The 22,126-nt window shown below is 72.9% G+C and overlaps 6 protein-coding genes across 9 annotated transcripts; 3 read left to right on the top strand and 3 right to left on the bottom strand.

The window, feature by feature from the left end:
- The first annotated feature begins 44 nt into the window (after positions 1–44).
- Positions 45–1,897, top strand: INO80B (INO80 complex subunit B). The gene is made up of 5 exons (XM_052665280.1): positions 45–177; positions 270–459; positions 735–853; positions 1,118–1,299; positions 1,387–1,897. Exons 1-5 carry the CDS (start codon positions 132–134, stop codon positions 1,849–1,851), a joined length of 1,002 nt encoding a protein of 333 aa, XP_052521240.1. The 5' UTR covers positions 45–131; the 3' UTR covers positions 1,852–1,897.
- A 631-nt stretch (positions 1,898–2,528) lies between these two features.
- On the top strand, positions 2,529–3,916 carry WBP1 (WW domain binding protein 1). The gene is made up of 4 exons (XM_052665303.1): positions 2,529–2,644; positions 2,810–2,912; positions 2,980–3,141; positions 3,224–3,916. Exons 1-4 carry the CDS (start codon positions 2,582–2,584, stop codon positions 3,886–3,888), a joined length of 993 nt encoding a protein of 330 aa, XP_052521263.1. The 5' UTR covers positions 2,529–2,581; the 3' UTR covers positions 3,889–3,916.
- Positions 3,917–4,504: 588 nt separating this feature from the next.
- MOGS (mannosyl-oligosaccharide glucosidase) lies at positions 4,505–7,897 on the bottom strand. Of its 2 annotated transcripts, none has more exons than XM_052665286.1 (4): positions 7,779–7,897; positions 6,666–6,883; positions 6,365–6,558; positions 4,505–6,294 (listed from the first exon to the last, which is right to left on the bottom strand). In XM_052665286.1, exons 1-4 carry the CDS (start codon positions 7,792–7,794, stop codon positions 4,584–4,586), a joined length of 2,139 nt encoding a protein of 712 aa, XP_052521246.1. In that variant the 5' UTR covers positions 7,795–7,897; the 3' UTR covers positions 4,505–4,583. The 2 variants fall into 2 exon arrangements, with proteins under 2 accessions (XP_052521246.1, XP_052521245.1); XM_052665285.1 differs by lacking the exon at positions 7,779–7,897 and adding an exon at positions 6,957–7,327.
- Positions 7,397–11,352, bottom strand: LOC128071991 (programmed cell death protein 4-like). Its single transcript, XM_052665299.1, has 11 exons — positions 11,173–11,352; positions 10,770–11,052; positions 10,594–10,691; positions 10,397–10,510; positions 9,923–10,144; positions 9,740–9,837; positions 9,494–9,608; positions 8,159–8,266; positions 7,985–8,095; positions 7,779–7,918; positions 7,397–7,510 (listed from the first exon to the last, which is right to left on the bottom strand). Exons 1-11 carry the CDS (start codon positions 11,335–11,337, stop codon positions 7,459–7,461), a joined length of 1,506 nt encoding a protein of 501 aa, XP_052521259.1. The 5' UTR covers positions 11,338–11,352; the 3' UTR covers positions 7,397–7,458.
- Positions 11,353–11,651: 299 nt separating this feature from the next.
- CCDC142 (coiled-coil domain containing 142) lies at positions 11,652–15,769 on the bottom strand. 2 transcript variants are annotated; one of them, XM_052665284.1, is made up of 10 exons: positions 15,660–15,769; positions 13,838–15,317; positions 13,652–13,738; positions 13,422–13,574; positions 13,188–13,345; positions 12,949–13,107; positions 12,736–12,850; positions 12,491–12,668; positions 12,206–12,417; positions 11,652–11,995 (listed from the first exon to the last, which is right to left on the bottom strand). In XM_052665284.1, exons 1-10 carry the CDS (start codon positions 15,693–15,695, stop codon positions 11,739–11,741), a joined length of 2,835 nt encoding a protein of 944 aa, XP_052521244.1. In that variant the 5' UTR covers positions 15,696–15,769; the 3' UTR covers positions 11,652–11,738. The 2 variants fall into 2 exon arrangements, with proteins under 2 accessions (XP_052521244.1, XP_052521243.1); XM_052665283.1 differs by having other exon boundaries at positions 13,652–15,317.
- Positions 15,761–20,455, top strand: TTC31 (tetratricopeptide repeat domain 31). 2 transcript variants are annotated; one of them, XM_052665296.1, is made up of 14 exons: positions 15,761–16,247; positions 16,530–16,613; positions 16,806–16,874; positions 16,987–17,133; positions 17,274–17,405; positions 18,151–18,253; positions 18,535–18,625; positions 18,697–18,838; positions 18,909–19,010; positions 19,080–19,155; positions 19,252–19,396; positions 19,504–19,578; positions 19,820–19,922; positions 20,002–20,455. In XM_052665296.1, the coding sequence occupies exons 1-14, from the start codon at positions 15,879–15,881 to the stop codon at positions 20,083–20,085; spliced, it is 1,722 nt and encodes a 573-aa protein (XP_052521256.1). In that variant the 5' UTR covers positions 15,761–15,878; the 3' UTR covers positions 20,086–20,455. The 2 variants fall into 2 exon arrangements, with proteins under 2 accessions (XP_052521256.1, XP_052521257.1); XM_052665297.1 differs by having other exon boundaries at positions 19,077–19,155.
- The last annotated feature ends 1,671 nt before the right edge of the window (positions 20,456–22,126 follow it).

Below are 22,126 nucleotides of genomic sequence, written 5' to 3'. Positions count from 1 at the left end.
CCGCCCGTTCGCCCGCGCCGGATGTTTGCTGAGCGGCGGGCGGAAGTGGGTCCGTCTGGAATGCGTTCCCCCACGGCGCGGTTTCGGGCTCCATCAGCGGCACCACCGCCGGGCGCGGGCGGCCCGGGCCGATGAGCAAAGCGTGGCGGCGGGGCAGGATGGAAGGCGGCGAGCACGGTGAGGCCGGGGCCGGGCAGAGGGGCTGCGGCTCCTTCGGGCTTTAGGTGAGGGTCCGCTCCCGGCTCGGGGCCTCATGGCGGCTCCCGCAGGTGAGGAGGACGATGGCGGCGGGCACGGCGCGCACAAGAAGAAGCACAAGAAGCACAAGAAGAAGCACAAGAAGAAGCACCACCACGAGGCCGCGGCTGTGCCCGAGGCCCCGCAGCCCGCGGCCGCCCCGCGGAAACCGCAGCTGAAGCTGAAGATCAAATTGGGGGGGCAGATCCTGGGCACCAAGAGGTGAGGGCGAACCCCTCCCCCCCAGAGCCAGGGGCCGCGCTCTGCCCCACCGGGCCCTTCGTCGTGTCTCCGCAGGGATGGCGGGAGGGGCATCCTGGGGTTGGATCGCGGTCCCTGCCCTGCCGAGCCCCCAGTCCCATGTCCGTGGGGAGGTCCTGGCGCTGGCACCCGCCTGGCTCCTGCTCTGCGTCCCCACATCCCAGCACCGCAGTCCCCCATGTTGGTGCCCCCCAGCTCTGCCCGACCTCAGGGGCAGCACATTTCCCCCCCTGCAGTGTGCCCACCTTCACCGTGGTCCCTGAAGCACAGAGTTCCCCCTCCCCGCTGATGGTGGTGGACGAGGAGGATGAGCCCACCGAAGGAGTTCCCATTGAGCAGTACCGGGCCTGGCTGGGTAAGCACTGAGGGGAAGAGCGTGGGGGGAGGAGGTGGGCTGGGGGCCTGAGGCAGAGCTGGGCTGGTACTCGTCCCTCCCGCAGGCTTTGGGTGGGCTGGGAGCGCCCCCACACCACGCACTGCTCCGGGCCCCGCTGAGCGAGGTTTCCGCACCAGTGGGCAGCGTGGGTCGTCCACCGTGGTGTGGGGATGAGGCCACCCCAGGACAGAGCAAACGTGGCTTTTCCTACGGTGATTCTCTGTCCTTCACCGCCCGGCTCAGATGAGGACAGCAACCTGGACCCCTCCCCCTTGCCGGACCTGGACTCGGAGAGTTGCTTCCCCACCCGCGAGGATGAGGAGGAGGAAGAGGAGCGTTGGCTGGACGCCCTGGAGAAGGGCGAGCTGGACGACAACGGAGAGCTCAAGAAGGAAGTGGACGAATCCCTGCTGACGGCGCGGCAGGTGAGGGGCGGGACGGGGCTCGGGGGGGGGACGGCAGCTCAGGGCTGGGTGCCGCGTGCCGCTGCCTCACGTCGCCGTGCCCCGCAGAGAGCCCTCCTGCACAAGCAGCAGAGCCAGCCGCTGCTGGAGCTGCCCATGGGCTACAAGGCCAAGGAGCTGACGGAGGAGATGCTGGTGAAGCGCGAGGAGCGGGCGCGCAAACGGCGCCTGCAGGCAGCCAAGAAGGCGGAGGAGAACAAGAACCAAACCATCGAGCGGCTCACCAAGACCCACAAAGCCAAAGTGAAGGCGCTGCGAGAGCGCCGCGCCCGGCCGGCCGCCTGCCCCGTGGTGCAGTACCGCAACGCCGCCGATCTCATCACCGTCTCCTTCCCCGCGGGCGCCGCGCTGCCGCTGCTGCCCAGCACCGCCCCCCCGGTGCCGCCGGCCGCGCTCTGCGGGGTCAGCGGCTGCGCCAACCGCCGCCGTTATTGCTGCTCCCGCACCGGGCTGCCGCTCTGCAGCCTGGCCTGCTACAAGCGCAACCTGCAGCTGCAGGAGGCCGCCGCCTGACCGCGGGCTGGGACCGACGCTGCGGGACGGCACGGACGCCGGCCGGCGCCCCGCGCACCGGGACTCGCAGCGCCGCACGCGGGGAACGGGGCGGGACCGCGTGCGTGCGGCGCCGCGCTCCCGGTGCGCGGGGCGGCGGCCCGTTGGCGGGACAGAACAGCGCTCTGGTTGGTCGGCACCGCTGTCAATCTTCAGACGAATCGCGCTTTCGCTTTTCTTTGGCTGCTCGCTCGCAAGCGGCCGCCCCGGGGGCGGGCCCGGGCGCGCGGTTGGCGTCGATGCCCGTCCGTCACGCGCGGTGAGGGAGGGCGAGGCCGCCGTTGGCTGGGGCTCCCGTCGGTCGCGGCCGGGAGGGCGGGGCCGCGCCTCCGATTGGCGGCGGGTGCCGAGCGGGCGGGACTCGGTCCCTTTGTCTCTGTTGTTGGGCGTGAGGCTCGGGCAGAGGCCGCCGATTGGACGAGGCGGGGCGGCGGCGGCGACTCCCGTTGGCCGGCGGCGGCAGGGCGGCGTCGGATTGGCGAGGAGGGCGGCGGGGGGGCGGGACCTCGGGCCGGGGAGTGATGGCGGCGGCGGAGGCCGCGGCCCGGGCTGCGGCGGGGGCCCGGGCGGCCGCCATGGGGCTGGCGGCGGCGACGGCGGGGGGTCGGCGGCTGCTGCTGCGGGCGGCGGGGGCCGGGGCGGCCGAGCGGGAGGAGCCGGCGCGGGGCCGCCGAGGGCTGTAGGCGGCGCCATGGAGCGGCCCGGCGGCGGCGCCGAGGGGGCCTGGGCCGCGCTGCTGGGCCGGCAGCACCAGGTACGGGGGCCGGAACGGGGCGGCGCGGGGCGAGGGCCGGAACGGAGCCGCCACGACCCGGCCCGGCCTCCGGGCGCCGCGCCGCCCCGGGCTCCGGCCCGGCCCCATCCCGGCCCCCGCCGCTCCCGCTGGAGCCGGCCGCGATGGGTCGGTTGTGCCCCGCAGGCCCGGGAGTTCTGCCCGGGGGTGAACAACCAGCCGTACGTGTGCGAGACCGGGCACTGCTGCGGGGAGAGCGGCTGCTGCACGTACTACTACGAGCTGTGGTGTGAGTGCGGGGCGCGGGGCGGGGCCGGGGGCGGCGAGGTGGGACGGACACGGCGCTGTGCCCGCAGGGTTCTGGTTGCTCTGGACCGTCCTCATCCTCTTCAGCTGCTGCTGCGCCTACCGGCACCGGCGGGCCAAGCTGCGCCTGCAGCAGCAGCAGCGGCAGCGGGAGATCAACCTCATCGCCTACCACGGTGCCTGCAACTACCCCGCCTCCATGATGGACCTCAGTGAGTGCCTCCGCCCCGCCCGTCCCCCGTTCCTCCGTTCGGTCCGGCCGCGCCGCGCTCACCCCCCGCCCTCTGCCGGCAGGGATGCTGGCCTCCTTCAAGCTGCCCGCCTACGAGGAGGTGGCCCACCGGCCCGGCACGCCGCCTCCGCCCTACAGCTCCATCCTGGCGCAGCTGAGCGGGCCCCGCAGCCGCCTGGGCTCCAGCAGCCTGACGCTGTCGCCCAGCTCGGAGAACTACACCAGCTGCTCGTGCGAGTCGAGCTGCGTCACGTCCCCCAGCAGCACCTCGCTCTCGGTGCAGGTGACGGACGAGACGGAGCGCAGCCAGGCCAGCACGCCCAGCGAGGAGTGCGGCACCAGCAGCACCGGCACCGGCGCCAGCTGGGAGCTGCCCGAGGAGCCGCCCGCCCGCCCGGCCCCGCACAAACACGCGCTCTTCTCCTCCAACGTGGACTTCTTCGAGGCCGACTGCCACCGCTGCTCCGACATCGAGGAGGGCGAGGAGGAGGAGGAGGAGGAAGGGCGCGGCGCGGCGACGGAGGAGGGCGGCGAGCATCGCCGGCACCGGCGGCTGACGGGCGACTCCGGCATCGAGGTGGGGCGCTGCCAGGAGGAGGAGGCCGGCGAGGAGAGCGAGGGCGAGGGAGCGCGCCTGCTGGGCAAGGCCGGCTCCGCGCGGCCCCAACGCGGCGTCCCGGCCGAGCCGGGCAGTGCCGAGCCGGGCGCCGCTCCCCTGCCCGTGTGAGGGGCCCCGACCGGCCGCGTGGCCGCCGCCGCCGCCCCACCCGGAGCGGCCCGCGCTTCTCCCCGCCGCCGCCGCCGCCGCCGCCGCGCCCCGCCTTGGAGCAGCCGGGCTGGGGGCACCGCGGTGCCGAAGCCGCCCCTGCTCAGAGGGCCCGGGCGCGGCGCGGCCGCCCTCCCTCGCCTCCGCTCCCCGCCGCCGTCCCCGGGCTGTGGACTCTCGCCGCGGAGCCCCCGGGGCGGCCCCGCCGGTACCCTGCTGCGGCACCGCCGCGCCCCGCGCCTTTCCCTCCGAACCGCTTCCGGGGAGCCGGGCCCCAGCCGTCCCGATCGCGAGGGCGGCTCCGTCCCGCTGCAGCCCGCGGGCCTGGGTGCGGGTGGCCGCGACCCCGGCAGCGTTCCGTCATCATTAAAGATGTGGAATCACGACCTCGCCGTGCCCGGCCGCGGGTCGGGGCGCTCGCCCAGCCGCCAAGCGGCTCAGCTCCCCGCGGGCGAAGAACCCCGCGCTGAGGCGGCGCTACGGGCAGCGGCGCGGGGAAACGGACGGGGCTGGGCAGCGGCGGCCGCGCGCGCACGGTGACCGCAACGCCGTCACGCTGACCCCCAACGCGGGCGGCGACGAGCGTCACATCCGAGCTTTATTGGCGGCGGAGGACCGGAGCCCCGGGGCCGGGCCGCCCGGCCCTGAGGAAGCCGCTAGTAGTCCTCGGCCATCGCCAGCACCACGAGCGCCGACCAGCCGGTGAAGGGGTGCGAGCCCTGCCCCCTGCCCGTGCTGTCGCTGTAGTGCTCCCACAGGTAGCCGCTCTCGGCGTACTGCCGGTACAGGTTGCCGATCAGGTTGTGCCGCAGCTCCCCGTACAGCCGCTCCGCCCGCTCGCGGTGCGGACCCGGCCGGTCGGCGTAGCCGTGCAGCGCCCGCAGCGCCAGGTAGTTGATGTTGACCCACACGGAGCCCCGCCAGTAGGGCGGGTCGTGCTCGGTGTTGCGCCGCATGTACAGCGGGCTGTCGCGGGCGAGCGAGCGCAGGCCGAAGGGCGTCCAGAGCCGCCGCTCGTCGCGCACGGCATCCAGCACGGCGCCCAGCCGAGGGGAGTCGGGGCGCAGCAGCTGCAGCAGCAGCGGGAAGAGGCTGACGTAGCCCAGGGCGTCCACGAAGCGGAGCCGGGGCGCCTCGCGCACCACCCGCACCACCCGCGGGGCCGGGGGGGGCCGCCCGGGGGCCGCCCGCCCCGCCTCGCGCCGCAGCTCCACCGCCCGGCTGTGGTTGCCGAAGTCGGCGAAGGCGCCGAGCTCCTCGGCCCAGTGCAGCCGCTCCAGCAGCTCGTTGTCGCTCAGCGCCCTCTCCGCGCTCCGGTACGGCTCCGCCGGCTCGCCCAGCCGCTCGGCCGCCTCCGCCAGCACCCGGGAGGCCAACGCCATCCAGCAGCGCAGGTCCAGGTGCCGCTCGTCCGCCGAGGGGTGCGAGGCGCGGGGGTAATCGTCCAGCCCCGACGCCAGCGTCTTGGGGTTGAGGAAGCGCTCGGGGTCGGCGTCGCGGCCGCGCCAGCGGAAGGTGTGGGGCAGCGGGCCGGCCTGCGTGCCGTTGTACCACTCGTACCAGGCGCGCAGGCGGGGGAAGAGGCGCCGCAGGTACGGCAGCGGGGCGGAGGCCAGCAGCGGCTGCAGCGCCAGGAAGAGCGTGGGGGGGTTGGCGACGTCGCTGTGCTGCACCACGAACTCGGGCGGCACCTTGGCGCGCGCCTCGTCGCCCAGGATCTGCTCCCGCGGGATCCAGCCGTCGGCGTTCATCAGGTCCAGCCAGTGCGCCAGCACCTCGCGGCTCAGCTCGGGGTCCCAGCGCGCCAGCAGCAGCTGGTGGAAGCCTTCGTCCCACAGGAAGCCGCGGGGGAAGAAGGAGCGGGAGGGCACGGCGGTGAAGAGCGAGCTGTCGGGGTAGGGCGCGGGCTGCTCGTGCAGCGGGGAGCGCACCAGGGAGCGCCCGTGGAAGTAGCCCATCCCGCCCAGCGTGTTGCTGAGCGCCGCCTGCGCGAAGCGCCGCTGCGAGGGGGGGAAGCCTTTGCGTTCCAGCCCGAAGGTTTCCTCGAAGCGCCGCTCGAAGGCGGCCTGGTGCCGCGCCAGCTCCGCCGTCAGCACCGGCCCCAGCAGCGCGGCGCGCCGCTCCCGCACGCTGCCCGACTCGAAGGTCACCTCCACGCGGGCCGGCAGCCGCAGCGTCACCTGGTGCAGCAGGAGGTGGCTGCGCGGGGCCTCCGCCGTGCCCGGCAGCCCGCGGAACGCGTCCACGGCCACGAAGCGCTGCCGGGGCCCCTCCGGGGGGGCGAAGACGAAGCGGTCGCTCAGACTGCTGCGCACCACGTCGGTGAGGCGGTGCAGCCCCGGGCTCCACGCGTCCAGGTAGCGGTAGCTGCGAGCGGAGAGAGGCCGTCAGCGCCCCGCGGCGCCGCGGGGCCGGGAGGCACCGGGCCGCTGGGCACCTGCTGTACTTGACGCCCTCCCCGTCGTCCGCGGTCGGCCTGTGGAAGGTGATCTTGAAGTCGCCCAGCTCCTCCGACGTCCCCGTCACGGCCGCCAGCCGGGCGCCGTCCTCCACGTGCGGCCGCAGCTCGCCCTGCCCGTCCGTGGCCACGTAGAAGAAGAGGGAGACCAGAGCGGCCTGGCTACCCGCGCCCTGCGAGGGAGGAGGAGCGAAGGAGCGCGGGGCGCCGCCAACTCCCGCGGTCCGTCCTCGGGCTCGCGGCTCCGCGCTCGCGGCACCACGCCGGGCTGCGGCCCCACCTCCGGCCGGGCGGTGACGCGCCAGCTCCAGTCCCCGCCGTGCAGCCCCCCGGGCCGCTTAACGAACTCGGTGCGCAGCAGCAGCCCTCGGTCGTGGATGTCCTGCAGGCCGAAGCGCTCCCCGTCGTGCAGCAGCCAGCCGTAGCGCCGCAGCCCGTCGCTCTGCTCGCAGGTGTGCCGCAGCTCCGCGCCCTCCCGCTGCTGCAGCCACATCAGCCCTGGGGGGGGGGGGGTGGCGGCGGTCAGACCGGACCCGGCCCCCCCGCCCCCCGCCCCCCGCCCCGCACGCACCGGTGACGACGCTGCGGGGGCTGCGGGTCTTCATGCCGAAGTAGACGTGCGGGCGGTAGGAGCCCCAGAAGCGGTGCGGCGCGGCGCCGGGCCCGGTGGCGCCGGGGGGCAGCGCGGGCGCGGCGGGGTGCGGGCTGACGGCGCGGGAAGCCGCTCGCCAGCGGCCCCACTGCGCCAGGAGCGCCCCCGCGGCCGCCAGCCCCAGCCCCAGCGCCAGCGCCGCCGCCAGCCCCAGCGCGCCGCGCCCGCCCCGCTCCCCCCGCGCGGCCCCGCGCTCCCGGGCTCGGACCCGCGCCTCCCGGGGGCCCTCGGCGCCGCGCCGCCGCCTCTCCGCCGCCATCTCGGAGACGTCATCGCCGCGCGACCCGCCGGGAAGGACGGAGAGCCGCCGGGCCGCGGCGCCCCCCTGCGGAGCCGCTTGCGGGAGGACTGAGCGCGGACGCGGAGCGGGGCTCCCGGCAGATCTTTATTGTGCCCGGCGCTGCGGGGCTCGGCGCGGCGCTCACTGCTTCACGCGGCCCCCGTCGCCCTCGCTGACGAAACGCTTCCGGCCCCTGTGAGGGGGGTGATGGCAGATCGCCGCCCCACCGCGTCCCCGCGTCCCCGCGTCCCGTACCCGGCGGCCCCCCGGCGCCCCCCGTCCCACAGGACCGTGCGGGTGTCGTGCGGTGCCCCGCTCCGTGTCCCAGAGCTGGCGGGACCCCGCGGCCGCCCCGGCCCCATCCCGTACCCGGCAGGGTCCCAGGTCTCCACGTCCCCGTATCCCAAACCTGGCGGTGCCCCGTGTCCCCCCGTGTCCCCCCGTGTCCCCCCGTCCCATACCTGGCAGGACAGGCATCGCGCAGCGCCCGTGTCACCACGCCGCGCTGACAGCACAGCTCCAGCAGCCGCTCCAGGCGCGCGTGGGCCAGCGGTGCATCCAGGCTGAGGTCAGCCAGCGCCGCGTAGACCCGCTGGAAGCCCTGCAGCCACATCGGCGTCGTTGGCGTCGGTGTCGGTGCTGCCCCGCGCCCCCATCCCGTGCTCACCCGGTTCATCTGGTCCAGCGTCACCAACCCGGTCTCCCACAGCACCTGCAGCAGCGTCACCACCGTCGTCACCGGCGCGTCCCCGCAGCCCTCCAGCACCATCACCACCGCCTGCAGGCGTCACGCATCAGCGGGGCCGCGGGGCTCCGCAGCGCCGCCCGGCACGGCGCTCACCTCGTACACCAACTCGTGGTGGAAGTGCGGCACCTCCAGCGCCCGCAGGCAGCGCTCAGCCTCCGACACCTCCCCGGACAGCAGGTACTCACGCAATAACAGGTTCATCTGCGGGACGTGGTGCAGGCACGCGGACACGGTGACACGGGGACGTGGCACAGGGACGCTGGGATGCAGCACGGGGATGTTGTGCAGAACGAGGGGATGTGGCATGGGGACGTGGGGTGCAGCAGGGAGGCGCAGCGGGGGATGCTGCACAAGGATGTGCCACAAGTGTATGGCATGGGGATCTGGTGTGGCGTGGAGATCTGGTATAGGAATCTGGTGTGGGGATCTGGTGTGGCATGGGGATCTGGTATGGGGATCTGGTGTGGCATGGGGATCTGGTGTGGGGATCTGGTGTGGTGTGGGGATCTGGTGTGGCATGGGGATCTGGTATGGCATAGGGATCTGGTATGGGGATCTGGTGTGGCATGGGGATCTGGTATAGGGATCTGGTGTGGCATGGGGATCTGGTGTGGGGATCTGGTGTGGCGTGGGGATCTGGTGTGGCATAGGGATCTGGTATGGGGATCTGGTGTGGCATGGGGATCTGGTATGGGGATCTGGTGTGGCATGGAGATCTGGTATGGGGATCTGGTGTGGCGTAGGGATCTGGTGTGGCATGGGGATCTGGTATAGGGATCTGGTGTGGTGTAGGGATCTGGTGTGGCATAGGGATCTGGTATGGGGATCTGGTGTGGCATAGGGATCTGGTATGGGGATCTGGTGTGGCATGGGGATCTGGTATGGGGATCTGGTATGGGGATCTGGTATGGCATGGGGATCTGGTATGGCATGGGGATCTGGTATGGGGATCTGGTATGGGGATCTGGTATGGGGATCTGGTGTGGCATGGGGTCTGGTATGGGGATCTGGTATGGGGATCTGGTATGGGGATCTGGTATGGGGATCTGGTATGGGGATCTGGTATGGCATGGGGATCTGGTATGGGGATCTGGTATGGGGATCTGGTGTGGCATGGGGTCTGGTATGGGGACGCGGCGTGGGACACGCATGGGAATGTGGCACAGGGACACGGTGTGGATGCAGGGACGGCACTGGGACGTGTGGGGTTGGTGGCACTGTGAGCGGATGAACACAGGGCTGGGAGCGGGGACAGCACACGGGCACAGCCAGGGACAAGGAGCACGGCAGGGGACATGCAGGGCGCATCCGGAGACAAGGGGGGGCCGAGGGGATGGGGCAGAGCGGCGGCCACAGGGATGCACGAAGGGACAAGGCAGCAGCACGGCACACCAGCAGGCACTGGGAGGTGCTCTGGTTCCCGCTGACCTCCTTCACCAGGTGCTTGACGGGGCGCTGCCCACCCCCCACACCCCACACGTTGTCCAGCCGGTTGACGTCACGCTTGATGCGGAGCAGGACGGCGGCGCGGTCCAGGGCGGCCCTGTGGAGCAGCAAGTGAGTGCAGGGCATGGGGCGGGCAGCGGGGGGAGGGCAGCGGGGGGAGGGCAGTGGGGGGAGGGCAGTGGGGGGAGGGCAGCGGGGGGAGGGCAGCGGGGGGAGGGCAGCGCTCACCTGGCGTGCTCGCAGTCCACGCGGCCTCTGTAGCGCTCCAGGAAGCCCAGGGGCAGCGCGTGGTCGGCCACCGCCCGGGCAATGAACTGCCCCAACATCTGTGGGGGGCACGGGGTCAGCGCGAGGACCCCCGGCCCGCTCTCCGCCGTGGCCCCGTCCCTAACAGCACGTCCCCGCCGGCACCTGAGGGGCCTCGGGGGTGTCGAGGATGAGGTCGGGGAGGTCCCGCAGCATCTTGTCGAAGGCCCAAGCGACGTCCTCGGGGCTCAGCACGTGGCCCACCAGCTCAGACAGCAGCCGTGATGTCAGCTCCCTGTGGCTGGCTTTGCCCTCCAGCGCCAGTGCCACCGCCAGCGAGGGCACCGCGTGCCGCCGGCCGCCCAGGTTCAGCCCCCGCAGCAGCTCCTGCGCCCGGCACCGCAGCGCCAGTGGGTGCTCACACCCTGCCCCGTGCTGCAGCCTGGCCCCAAATCCCCTCCGGCACTACGGTGCCCCCCATCCCCTCCACAAGAGACTTCGCTCCTTCCTGAGGGCTCCCACCAGCCCTGGACCCCCTCCCCGCTGCAATGTTCCTTCCCAGCCGGTCTGCAGGATGGCACGGGGGCTGTGGATGCAGACTCCTCCTTCCCCCCAAGGGTCCCCTCGCCCCCGACGCACCACGACCTCGCCGGTGTCCCCGTGCTCGAAGTACTCCAGCACCATGGGCTGCACGTTCTGCTCCAGCTCGTCCTCCTCCAGTTCGGGCACCACGGTGGCGTAGACCGTGTCCCCCTGCGGGGTCGGACGGGAGGCTCCGGAGAGGCGCCCGCAGTGATGGCTGGGGGTTGGGGGGGAGGTGGGGGGCGGGGTCGTACCTGCGCCACTTCATCGTAGTTGGGGTCGCGGGCGTCGGGCTCCTGGTAGCCGTACACCACGCCGGGGGCCCCCCACACGCCTTTACCCCCGGCGCCGCCTGCAGCGGGCACGGCAGGGGCTCAGCCGGGGGGGGGGGGGGCACGGCGCGCACCTCGCGGGGCCGCCCCGCGCTCACCTTTCTTGGGCAGCCCGCGGCCCTTCCCGCCGCGCGATCTGCGGTCGTGCGCTCTGCCCTTGGGGCTGCCGGGTTCGGCGCCCGGCTCCTCGGCCGACGGCTCCCGGGCGGAGTCCCGGGACGAGGTGCGCCGCAGCCGCCGCTTGGCCTTGGCCCTGAGCCGCGCTTCGTGCAGGAGTTTCTCCGGGGGAGCCCAGGGCCGCGCCCCCCCGGCGCCGTCCTCCCCCTCTTCTTCCTCCCCCTCCTCTTCCTCCTCCTGCTGCCGCTGCTCCGCGCTCGGGCCCTGCGTGCACGGACGGCCCGTCACCGCGCGCCCCGCCGGGACCCCCGCGGCCCCCTCCCACTCACCGCCCCCGGCGGGGAACCCCCGGCACCACTCCGGGGCTCCGCTCCCGATACTTGCCGAGGCGAACGGGGAGCGGGCGGTAGCGCCCGGCTCGGCCGTGCTGGAGGCGGACATCCCGGCGGCACCGGGACCGGGAGCGGAGGGAGGGGAAGGGGCGCGCCGCTCGGCCGGACCCCGCCCCGCCGCGCGGAGGAAGTGACCGGGAGGAGGCGGCGGCATCATGGGAGCCGTAGTCCCACCGGCACCGGCGGCACCGCGCGAAACAAGCGGGTCGCGGGGCGGGCGGGGGTCCCCATGGCCCCCGTGCACGCGCGGACACCGCGGGAGCGAATCTCCGATTCAGACCCCGACTCCGCGGATGCTCGGGGCCGGGACCCCTGGGCACCACCGCGGGGAGCCGGACACGGAGCTCGAAGGCGGCGGGGAAGGAGCCCCGCCCGGTGTCCCCGCGGGGGCACCCACGAAGGACAGCGGCAGCCGATGGCAGACGGTGACGGCGCGGGGCGGAGCGCGACGGGTCGGGATGCTCGCGGCCACGGTGCGGGCCGGACCCCCCGCGCGAGACCCCAGGGACCGGGACAGAAGCCGGAGCTCAGCGCCGCGTGGCTTTATTTCGGCCGCGCTCAGCCCTCGGGGCTCTTGGCCATGCACGGCAGGCCGGGGACGCGCCAGCGCCGCGCTCCGTGCAGCCGCAGCGCCAACCACTGCTGCTGCCCGCCAGACAGGTAGGACTCGGGGGGGCCGCCGCGGGGCCGGCCGGGGGGCTCCGAGCCGGGAAGGGGCGGGGGGGGTCCCGCTGAAGGCCCCGCCGCCTCCAGGGTCTCCAGGCTGTGCAGGCTGCTGGCGCCCAGCTCCTGTGTGCGGGCACCGTGGTTGGAGCCTGGGGGCGAGAGGAGACGGAGTCGGGGGAGGGAGCCGTGGGGGCTCCCGGCTTCGTCTCCATCTCTTTCCCAATCCTCAGCCCCATCGCCACCGCCGTCCCATTTCTGTCCCCTTCCCCCCCCCCCCCCCAACCCGATCCCCATCCCACCTCCATTCCATCCCCGTCCCATTCACTCCCCCTCTTCCCGGCCCCCCCCCCCCTCCTCACAGCACTGCCGCAGGGAGGGCCAGCCGTGGGCCGGCAGATACGCCTTGCCGCTGGGCTGCTGCAGGAGGCAGAGGATGGCCCCGTCCATCTGCTGGAGGACGCGCAGGGAGAGCAGCGCCTGCCTCGTGTCGGGCTCCAGCCCGTACTGCTCGCACTGCACCAGCTGCCGCACCAGCGCGAAGTCCTGCTGCAGCTGCAGAGCGCCCTGCAGGCTGCGGGCGGCGCCTCAGCACCGACCCGGCGCCCAGCCCGGCTCTCCCCCCTCCCTACCGACTCCCCGCGGACCTGAACTTGATCTTCTGCGCCAGGATGTGATCCATCCACGCCTCCACGAAGGCCGTCATCACCCGCGCCAACGTGGGCACCTGGGAGTCGCGGGGCAGCAGCTGCGCGCCCTGCAGCACTTGGCCCAGCACCGTCTGAGCCGCCGCCGCCGCGTAGTCGCTGGGGGAGCTGGGCAGCTCTGCGGAGACACGGCGTCAGCCCCGTCCGGGCCGGGGGGGAAAAGAGGACGGGGGGCCGCCACCCACCGGCTCGGAGGCCGAGCCTCCAGTGCCTGCCCAGCGGCATGGTCTGGTCGAAGATCTCCGCCGACATCCGCTTGCAGTCCGTGGAGAAGAGCTTCAACACGTCCCCCGCGAACAGCTGCGAGCGGAGAGGAGCCGATGGGGGGCGCCTCCGAGGGGCCGAAGCGCTGCCTGCCGCTGCGCTGCCGGCCCCCGGAGCCCCGGCGGCGGCCGTACCTGGATGCTGGCGGCCGCGGAGCGGATCTGCAGGCGCAGCCACCGCTCGTGTTGGGAGCGCAGGCGCCGGTGGGGCGCGAGGTGCTGCGGGCCGTCCTCGGGCTCCGGGAAGGCCGCGTTCACCAGCAGCTCCAGCGCGTCCGTCTCGGCCTTCAGCAGCTGCGGAGCGGACAGCCGTGACCTCAAACCGCCTCCGGGGCCGCGGCGCAGCCCCGCACCGCGCCGAGCCCCGCGCCCACCTGCAGGTCTCCCTGAGTGACGAGCAGGAATTGCTGCAGGGACCACGCCGCCAGGTACTGGAAGGCTTTGCCCATCAACCAGGAGCGCGAGGCCTGAGCCGTAGCCAGGCAGCAGCCCAGCAGCTGCAGGCGCAGGCAGGGCGAGCCGAGGGGGCTGCCTGGAGGCGGAGCGGGGGGGCAGCGTCACGCGAGAGCCAACGCGGATCCCCCGCGTCCCGGCGATGCACCGCTCACCCTCTGGGTCGCCCGGCAGGTTCCGCAGGGCGGAGCTCAGGGCCGGGTAGAGCCGCTGAAGGAGCCGCGCCGTGCTGCTGTGCGCCGCGCCCTCCGAGCGCTCCGGCACCGCGCAGCGGTCGCTCAGCCCCGAGCCCAGCGCCAGGGCGAAGTCTGCGGGGAGACGCGATGCGAGCGGTGCCGGCAGCCGTGAAGGGGACCCCCCGCCCCACTTCCACCCCCACGCGTACCTCGGTGCCAGTCGAGCAGGGCAGCCCGGCACCGCAGCCGCCGGCACAGCCGCCCCAACTCCTCCTCGCACTCCGGGGGGATGCGGGCTGCGAACGGACAGCGCTGAGGAACGGCCCGGGGCCGCCCGGCTCCCACGTGGTGCCGGCCTTCCGCGGAGGCAGCCGAGCCGCCCCTCCCGCACGTACCGGGACCGAGCGCCAGCTGCAGCTCCCGTGCGACGTCGGCGGCGCGTCCCGTCCCGCCGGCCGGTAGCTCCAAGCGGGGGCCCAGCGCGGCGCCGGCCGCCTCCCAGCACAGCGGGCGGTACCGGGCGTGCAGAGCCTCGGCCGCCGCCGCGTGGGTCGCGTCCAACCAGCGCACCGCCTTGCAGGCCGAGCCCGGCCGCGGGGACGGAGCCGCGGGGCTCTCCGTGGGAACGCCGAGGGCAGGACGCCAAAGGCCGTCGGCAGAGGCCACCAACACCTGCAGCACGGGGCCCACGAGCCGCTCGTCCTCACGGCACAGCGCCCGCAGCGCCTCGGGGAGGCTCCGCGCCGCCTCCCGTCCATCCTCCTCCGCCGCAGCGACGAAGCCGCCGTTTGCGTGCCGCAGGAGCCGCGCGAGGCTCTCGGCCGCCCACCGGCCCCTCTCTGCCGCCAGCAGGGCCAGCACCCGCCGCAGGGGAAAGGCGCGGGGCGGCATCCCCGCGGCCCGGTCGGCGCCGGCGGTCGAGCGAGCGGAGCCCGGCTCCGTATCCAGCTCCGCCAGCACGCGGTTGTAGATCTCGAGGCCCTGGAAGAGGTCGGCGAGCTGCGCCGGGGGGGCCCCGTCCCGCGCCGCACCGCGCAGCGCGGCCTCCAAGCGCTCCTCCAGCAGCCGCGCCGCCTGCAGCGCCAGCAGCTCCAGCGCCCGCCGCATGTGAGCCACGGCCTCGCGCCGCCCCAGCAGCAGCGGCCGCAGCCACGCGTCGCCCCGCATCCGCCGCCGCAGCGCGGCCCAATGCCCGGCGTGCGTCCGCAGCTCCTCGCACAGCGCCCGCAGCGGCCGCGGCTCGGGGCTCAGCAGCAGGCGGACGAAGTCGGAGGCGGCCTTCAGGCGGCGGCTGTAATGGCGGGCCAGGCGCAGCTGGTGGCGGTGCTGCAGCAGGGCGTGCAGCGCGGCGCAGCGCTCGGCCACGCGCGGGTGCACGGCGTGGTAGCAGAAGGCGTCGGCTGGCGGCGGCAGCACGTGGCCGCGGAACGTCTCGGTGCGCGGATTCTCCCAGGCGCGGAAGGCGCGGCGCAGCCCCCGGAAGCTCTGCTCCACCAGGGCCGCGCGGGGGCCGAACTCGGCGTCCTCCTCGTCGCTGTCCGAGGCGGAGGAGCCGCCGCCGGGCCGGGGGGAGCGCAGGCGGAGAATCCCGGGACCGACGCAGCTCCGCAGAATCGCCTCCGCCCTCTGCAGGGAGCGCGCCAGGCCACCCGGCGAGGGGCCGCCCGCGGGACGCAGCGCCGCCGGTGGGAAGGCGGGGCCCGGGGCCGCCGGGGACCTCGGGGTGCTGTGCGGGACCGGAAGTGCCGGGCGCTCACCTGGCTCCGTGCGCTCCGTGCCGCTCCCGGGCAGGGCGGGCAGGCGGCCTCGCGGCGGCACGCGGGCCATCAGCAGCAGCAGCAGCGCCTCCAGGCCGGGCCCGTCGGCACCCAGCAGCTGGCGGCACGGAGCGGGCGGGGCGGGGCGGTGAGAGGGGCGGGGCGCACTCCGCTCCTGGCCCCGCCTCCCGCCCCCTCGGCCAATCGCCGCCCGCCGCCTGCAGCGAGGGGCGGGGCGACGCCGCGCGCGGGGGCGGGCGCCGTTGCCACGGAGACGCCGCCCGCGGCCCGGCCCGGCCCTGGATTCGCAGCCCGGCGGCGGCCCCGGTCCCGAACTCGGCCGCGACGACCGGTGCGGCTCCGGCCCGCGCCGCCCGCCACCCCCAGCGCGGCTCCGCCCCGCCCGCTCCCGGCCCACGGCGCCCCGCTACCGCGACGATCCCCGCTCCGCGGGTCTCACCTGCAGGCACGGCCTCGCGCAGCGCCCGTCCTCCATTCCCCACGGCGGCGTCGGGACGCGGCCCGGAGCGGCGCGAGGCCCGGCGGAAATGAGCTTAACAGCAGCGCTAATCTGGCGGCGCCCGGGGGACACCGGGACGGCGCGGGGGCGGCGCCGGCCGCGACGCGAGCGCTCGGCGGCGCTTGGGCCTCGCGGGCCACCGTCCTGCCCTCATCCGAGATGGAGGCGGCCGCCTCGCGCCCGACTTCCGGTGTCCGCCCAGGGGGCGCTTCCGGTTGCTGTGGGCGGTTCTATTCCGCCGCGTTTCGCTTTCGTTTGGCGGCGGCTCCGCCCCGCGCGGCCATGGGGGACGTTCCGGGGCCGGGGCTCGGCTTCGCTCCCTTTGCGGTGCCGGGTTGGTTCTGCCCCGAGTCCGACGGGGAGGAGGCGGAGGAGGAAGAGCGCTTTATCCCGACCTACGGCCGCCCCCCGTTCGCTTTCTATGGGCCGTACGGCGATCCGCTGCTCGTCCCTCCGCGCGGCTTTACAGACGCGGATGCGGAGCCGCGCGGGCTGAGCGCGGCGCGGAGGCACCGCGTTACGGCCGAGGTGAGCGCCGCCCCGGCCCGTCCCACCGCGGCCTTCGCTCCTTCCGCTCCCACCCGCTCTGCTCCCGCAGCCCCGGCTCCGCTCGGCCGCTCCGGGGCTGAACCGTCCCTGCTTCTGCCTTCCTGCGGAGCCCCGCTGCGATTCCTCCCGGCTCCGGGGCTCCCACAGGTGTCCCCACCACCCCGCGGCCGCCCTGCTGCTGGCTGCCTGTCCCAGCCCTGCCCTGCCCTGCAGCGCAACCCGGGGGCTCGCAGTCATTCACCAGCAGCTCTCCTTCCCCAGGAAGCGGAGAAGAACGCAATGGAGCTGCTGGCAGAAGAGGAGAGAATGAAGAAGAAAGCAGAGAGGAAGAAACTGAAGAAGAAGGTGGGTGTGTGTAATGCCACGACGCTCACGCAGCTCTCCTGGGGCGCGTGCGGCCCTTCCTGCTGAGCTGTGCCCTCTGTTTATCCTCTGCCTGCAGCTCATCGGGCAGTGAGCTGCGCCCCAGGGCGTGTGCTGGGTTTGTTCTGCACCGTGCTGGTGCCAGCTCACCATTTCTTTACTTCTGGTTTCCAGAAGCAAAAAGACCGGAGGAAACAAGAGAAGTTGGAACAGGAGCTGAGGAGCAGGCAGGCGGCCGCGTCGGTGAGCAGCTTTGTGCCTCCCTGGGGAGCTCAGGGGGCTCCTACCAACCCCCAGCCACCAGGGGCCGCGCTGCCAGGAGCAGAGCCCACCCTCTGCCCTCGTCTGCCTGCAGAGCACCGCATCCCCGGCCAGTGCTGCGGGTGCCGCTCATGGGGACGCCAGCAGTGCTGAGGAGGAGAGCGGCTGCCTGGCCTCCAGCCCCCCTCAGCGCCTCCAGGATCGTGCAGAGGACGGAGTGGGGGATCTGGAAGGGATAGAGGTGAGAGTGGGATGCCTCGTGCTGGGTCAGCCCTGCCCAGTGACGGCGGTGTGTCTGAGTCCCTGAGCGTCCCCTGAGTGCCGCCAGCCCCACAGCCAGGGCCCGCAGCTCCGCACGGCTCCCATCCCTCATTTTCCTAGGATGAACTGGATTTGAGTTGCACCTTTGTCATCAAAGCGTGGCAGAAAGCGGGCGTGAAGCCGCCAGCACCTGCAAAGGATAAATCAGTCAGAGCTGATGCTGCAGAGCCCAACAGGAGGCTGCAGGAGGGGGTGAGTTGGATCCCGGTCCTCACAGGGGCATCTGCACACGTGAGAAGTGTGCTGCTCAGTGCAGATGGTCTGCAGGGCCCCTGGCACAAGGAGCCTTAGGTGGCGTGGGGCAGACCAACGCTTGGAAAGGGGAGATGGCAGCAGGACGAGGGGAAATGGGTTGAAGTTGAGGGAGGGAAGGTTTAGGTTGGATGTCAGGGTTGTGTGCTGTGAGAGCGGGGAGGGGCTGAACAGCTGCAGAGAGGCTGCGATGCCCCGTCCATCCCTGGAGGGGTTGGAGGTTGGATGGGGCCCTGGGCAGCCTGGTGTAGCCTTAGATATGGAGGTTGGGGGCCCTGCGTTGGTGGGGGGTTGGAGCTTCGTGATCCTTGAGGTCCCTTCCAACCCAATTCTGTGATTCTAGAGGGGCTCAAGAGCCTGGCGCTGGGCACAGGGACCCCCAGCTGCAGCTTCCCCTGTGGCTGGCACAGCGCGGTGATCCCAGGGCTGGGGTTTGGTGCCCAGGTGGTGATGGGGACACTGCGTTCATCCCACGCTGCAGGCTGGGGGCTGTGGCAGCTCCTCTGTAGCCCCTCATGGGTTTATGGAGCTGGGGGGGGCATCTGCCCTCTCGCAGCAGCTCTGCAAGCTAAGGCACAGCAGGGTGTGATGCCCACGCACCAGGGACAGCAGCTGTGCCTGAACCTCTGCTCCTGGGCCGGGGCGGGAGCCTGAGCCCCCACCGCCCTGTATGGCTGCCCCACAGGCACCCGAGCCCCCACTGCCCTGTATGGCTGCCCCACAGGCACCCGAGCCCGATCCTGCACTCTTGGACACAAACATGTTGGAGCAGAGCCTGATTCTTGCAGGTCAGTGCCTCGGGCATCCCGGGCAGCAGGAGGCAGAGGGTGGGCTCCGCTCTGCTGCGTGCCAGCTTCGGGGGTAGGTTTGCCCCCCAGGAGGGCTGTGCTGGACACGCGTCCCGGCGCTTATCACCATCTGTGGGGCTGCACGGCTCCTGCCTGTCCCCACAGCTCCTTTCCCACGCAGCTGGGCGCAGTGCAGAGCTGCACCGTCCCCCTGCAGAGCCCCGCGCTCCCCGGCTGCGTTGCTGCGTGCCGGTCAGCAGCGGGCGATGCTCTCCCTGCAGGCTGCGGCTACCAGGCTGCCGTGCAGGGACGCTACGCAGAGGCTGTGCAGGCCTTCACCGAGGCCATAAAGCTGAACCCCAGGGAGCACCGGTGAGCTGTGGGCTGCGGGGGGGCCTGGGCAGCGCCCTGAGCCCGCGCTGCCGACCCACGTTGTCCCCCAGGCTCTTTGGGAACCGGTCGTACTGCTACGAGAAGCTCCGGCAGTACCAGGAGGCGCTGAGGGATGCCCAGATGGCCCTGGAGCTGCAGCCCAGCTGGCCCAAAGGCTTCTTCCGCAAGGGCAAGGCGCTGTGGGGGCTGAAGGTAGCGTGGAGGCAGGGCTGCAGGGCTCGGCGTCCCCGCGGGCAGCGGCTCAGCCGCTCTCTGCTCCCAGCTCTACGCCGAGGCCAGGGACACCTTTGAGCAGCTGCTGCACCTCAAGGGCGCCCAGGCTGACGTAGCCGCCCGGCTGGAGGCCTGCCAGATGCTGCTGCAGGTGAGCTCCGGCCCCGCCGCTGCCTCCCCACTGCTGCCCTGTGCCTCTGACCCCTCTGCCCTGCAGCAGAGCAGCCTCCGCGATGCCGGCAGCCCCAGGGAAATCCCTGCGCTGGAAGCCGGGGAGCCGCTGACACCCACCTCCGGTAAGGGACCTTCGTTGTGCTGCCGGGGTTGGGGTGAACGTGGCAGAGCTGGGAGGGTGCGAGGGGTGGTGCTGAGCCCTGAGGGCTTCTCGGCAGATGAGTGTGAGAACGGCGGCAGCAGCGATGTGGACACGGGCGGCTTCGTGACCGTGGTGAACTCGAGGAGCCACTCGAAAAGCCACGCGCGGAGCACGGCCACGGCGAGCCCCAGGCACACGCTGCCTTCCCAGCACCCTGCCAGGTAAGGCTGGGATTCTGGCACGGGACAAGGGGCTGCTGGGGGCCGCCCTCGGGGATCAGCAGGAGCGGGGCAGGGGTTGGGCTGCCGGTGACAGTGCCGTTTGGCAGGGACTGCTATCCTCTGTGGGTCGGAAACATCACTTTCAAGGTCACCAAGAAAGCGCTGCAGAGCTGCTTCGGCCGGTGAGTGCCCTGCAGCGCCATCCTCCCCGTCCCCATCCCTGTAGGACCTGATGGCGCCGCACCCCCCCCCCCCCCCGCTGCCCGGTCTCTGACCGTCCCTGCGCCTGGTTCCGGTTCTCTGCGCTCCCGGGGAGCGACCCCCCCTCCATCGCGGTGCAGCCCGGCCGCCTTCTGCTCCGTTTCCCCTTCCCTGCAGCGGGGGGCGGCCGGGGGCGGCTGGCTGAGCTGCCCCACCACGCAGGTTCGGGCAGATCCAATCCATCCGGCTGCTCCCGGAGAAGCGCTGCGCCTTCATCAACTTCCACCAGAAGGCAGCGGCGGAAGCGGCGTACGGAGCCATGCTGGTGAGCGCCGGGCCGGGGGCTGCCGCTCCCCGTGCTGCGGGACGGGCGCACGGCGCTGACGGCTGTTCCCCCCCTGCAGGGCGCCGAGCTGGAGGGCTGCCGGCTGGCGCTGCAGCTCAAACACCCGTCCCACGCCACGCCGCCGCCCCGGCAGCGCCCGTAGGACCCTCCGTGGGGGAACCTTCCTCATCTCGCGGGGTGCAGAGCGGGACCCCCGGTGGGCGCCGCCCCGCGCGCTGCCCGACGCACAAAGCGGCCCGCGGCGCTGCGGGAGCTCGGGGCCGCACGCCGGGCTTTGGAGCCGCGCTCCTGCCGCAGCCTCGTGTGCCTTCTCCCCGCAGCGGCCGGCCTGGCCTCATCTCGCCGCCCCGCCGCTCCTACCTCGTGCCCCCGGTGTGGCCGCGCCTCGTGGCTGCAGCCCGGCTGCGCTGCCCCGGTGCCACAGGCCGGTGCCGGGCGGCTCGGTGCCCACGGAGCCCTTCTTGCAGGGATGGGAACCTGCCGTGGGTTTCTTAATAAAAGCGAGAGCCGACGGGGCCTTGCGTGGCTCTTTCCCTCGGCCTGGAGCCCTTCCTGTGATGGGAAACCCCGGGGCAGGACGGAGGGCATCTTGGGGTGCCCGGTGCCCCCCGGGACACCCAGCAGTGGGGGTCCCCTAACGTGGGAGTGGGGGCGGTGGGTGCTCCGGAGCGAAGTGTGAGGGGCCGTTTGTAGGTGAGGGAACCGCGGGGCAGCGCGTCGGGGGGGGGTTGGATTAATATGCAAATGGGCGGCGGGGAGAAGGAGCGCGGGAGACAGCGAGTAATTAATCACTAGTTAAAAGAAATTAATACCAACAGCAGAGGTTGTCAGGAAGCAGCGGTGGAGTTAATCATGCAGAAAATTGGAAGAGGAAAGAGATGAGAGTGCGTGGGGAGAAGGGGAGACAGGGCTGAGGCTGACGGGGCCGCTGGCCAGCAGCACGGCACGGCACTGCATGGCACTGCATGGCACGGCATGGCACTGCATGGCACGGCATGGCACTGCATGGCACGGCATGGCACTGCATGGCACGGCATGGCACGGCATGGCACTGCATGGCACGGCATGGCACGGCATGGCACTGCATGGCACGGCATGGCACAGCATGGCACTGCATGGCACTGCATGGCACCGCATGGCACCGCATGGCACCGCATGGCACAGCATGGCACTGCATGGCACTGCATGGCACTGCATGGCACCGCATGGCACGGCACGGCACGCACTGCGTGGCACTGCATGGCACTGCATGGCACGGCATGGCACTGCATGGCACAGCATGGCACTGCATGGCACTGCATGGCACGGCATGGCACAGCATGGCACTGCATGGCACGGCATGGCACCGCATGGCACCGCATGGCACGGCATGGCACTGCATGGCACCGCATGGCACGGCATGGCACTGCATGGCACCGCATGGCACGGCATGGCACGGCATGGCACCGCATGGCACCGCATGGCACCGCATGGCACCGCATGGCACCGCATGGCACGGCATGGCACGGCATGGCACTGCATGGCACGGCATGGCACTGCATGGCACGGCATGGCACTGCATGGCACTGCATGGCACGGCATGGCACTGCATGGCACTGCATGGCACTGCATGGCACCGCATGGCACGGCATGGCACGGCACCGCATGGCACAGCATGGCACCGCATGGCACTGCATGGCACGGCATGGCACTGCATGGCACGGCATGGCACTGCATGGCACCGCATGGCACTGCATGGCACGGCATGGCACGGCACCGCATGGCACAGCATGGCACCGCATGGCACGGCCGCAGTTCGGGGCTCCGTGCCCGATGCGGGGTCCCACAGCCCCGGCTGTCCCCGGGCTGAGCCCCTGTGTGCGGCGCTGGGAAGCACCGTGCCCGAGGGGTGGGAGCTGCGCGCCGCCCGGCCCCGCAGCCGCTCCCACCGCGATCAGCTGCACCCCGGGACGGGGCTGGGATGGGCTGGGGGCCGCGGCTGGGGGCACCGCAGCTGCCCGGTACTGATAGGGGATGGAGGAGCCGGGGGGCCGGGCTCGGTTCCCGCTGCGGGGATGGAGAGAAGACCCACGGGCCGAGCTGCGCGTCACCCAGCGCGGCCTCCTGCCGGGGGAGGGGCGGGGGGCCCCGAGGGCCGGGGGGCTGCGGGGACGGCCAACAACCCCCCCTCCTCGTTATCCGCT

Source organism: Tympanuchus pallidicinctus, unplaced genomic scaffold (assembly GCF_026119805.1).
Source record: "Tympanuchus pallidicinctus isolate F22 unplaced genomic scaffold, pur_lepc_1.0 scaffold64, whole genome shotgun sequence".
NCBI classification, from domain to species: domain Eukaryota; kingdom Metazoa; phylum Chordata; class Aves; order Galliformes; family Phasianidae; genus Tympanuchus; species Tympanuchus pallidicinctus.
Note: the sequence above shows the minus strand (reverse complement) of the source record. Positions and strands in the feature narration are given on the sequence as shown.

Coding starts and splice junctions, on each gene's coding strand:
- INO80B (XM_052665280.1), top strand. CDS start 132: ATGAGCAAAGCGTGGCGGCGGGGCAGGATGGAAGGCGGCGAGCACG. Junction 178..269: donor GATGGAAGGCGGCGAGCACG/GTGAGGCCGGGG, acceptor CGGCTCCCGCAG/GTGAGGAGGACGATGGCGGC. Junction 854..1,117: donor GCAGTACCGGGCCTGGCTGG/GTAAGCACTGAG, acceptor CGCCCGGCTCAG/ATGAGGACAGCAACCTGGAC.
- WBP1 (XM_052665303.1), top strand. CDS start 2,582: ATGGAGCGGCCCGGCGGCGGCGCCGAGGGGGCCTGGGCCGCGCTGCTG. Junction 2,645..2,809: donor TGCTGGGCCGGCAGCACCAG/GTACGGGGGCCG, acceptor TGTGCCCCGCAG/GCCCGGGAGTTCTGCCCGGG. Junction 3,142..3,223: donor CGCCTCCATGATGGACCTCA/GTGAGTGCCTCC, acceptor CTCTGCCGGCAG/GGATGCTGGCCTCCTTCAAG.
- MOGS (XM_052665285.1), bottom strand. CDS start 7,296: ATGGCGGCGGAGAGGCGGCGGCGCGGCGCCGAGGGCCCCCGGGAGGCG. Junction 6,884..6,956: donor CCCCCGCAGCGTCGTCACCG/GTGCGTGCGGGG, acceptor CCCCCCCCCCAG/GGCTGATGTGGCTGCAGCAG. Junction 6,559..6,665: donor GCGTCACCGCCCGGCCGGAG/GTGGGGCCGCAG, acceptor CCTCCCTCGCAG/GGCGCGGGTAGCCAGGCCGC.
- LOC128071991 (XM_052665299.1), bottom strand. CDS start 11,337: ATGATGCCGCCGCCTCCTCCCGGTCACTTCCTCCGCGCGGCGGGGCGG. Junction 10,511..10,593: donor ACTACGATGAAGTGGCGCAG/GTACGACCCCGC, acceptor CCGACCCCGCAG/GGGGACACGGTCTACGCCAC. Junction 8,096..8,158: donor ACCACGAGTTGGTGTACGAG/GTGAGCGCCGTG, acceptor TGACGCCTGCAG/GCGGTGGTGATGGTGCTGGA.
- CCDC142 (XM_052665283.1), bottom strand. CDS start 15,695: ATGGAGGACGGGCGCTGCGCGAGGCCGTGCCTGCAG. Junction 13,346..13,421: donor CCTGCCGGGCGACCCAGAGG/GTGAGCGGTGCA, acceptor CTCCGCCTCCAG/GCAGCCCCCTCGGCTCGCCC. Junction 11,996..12,205: donor GCCCTCCCTGCGGCAGTGCT/GTGAGGAGGGGG, acceptor TCTCGCCCCCAG/GCTCCAACCACGGTGCCCGC.
- TTC31 (XM_052665297.1), top strand. CDS start 15,879: ATGGAGGCGGCCGCCTCGCGCCCGACTTCCGGTGTCCGCCCAGGGGGC. Junction 17,134..17,273: donor GGGATCTGGAAGGGATAGAG/GTGAGAGTGGGA, acceptor TCATTTTCCTAG/GATGAACTGGATTTGAGTTG. Junction 19,923..20,001: donor CGGCGTACGGAGCCATGCTG/GTGAGCGCCGGG, acceptor CCCCCCCTGCAG/GGCGCCGAGCTGGAGGGCTG.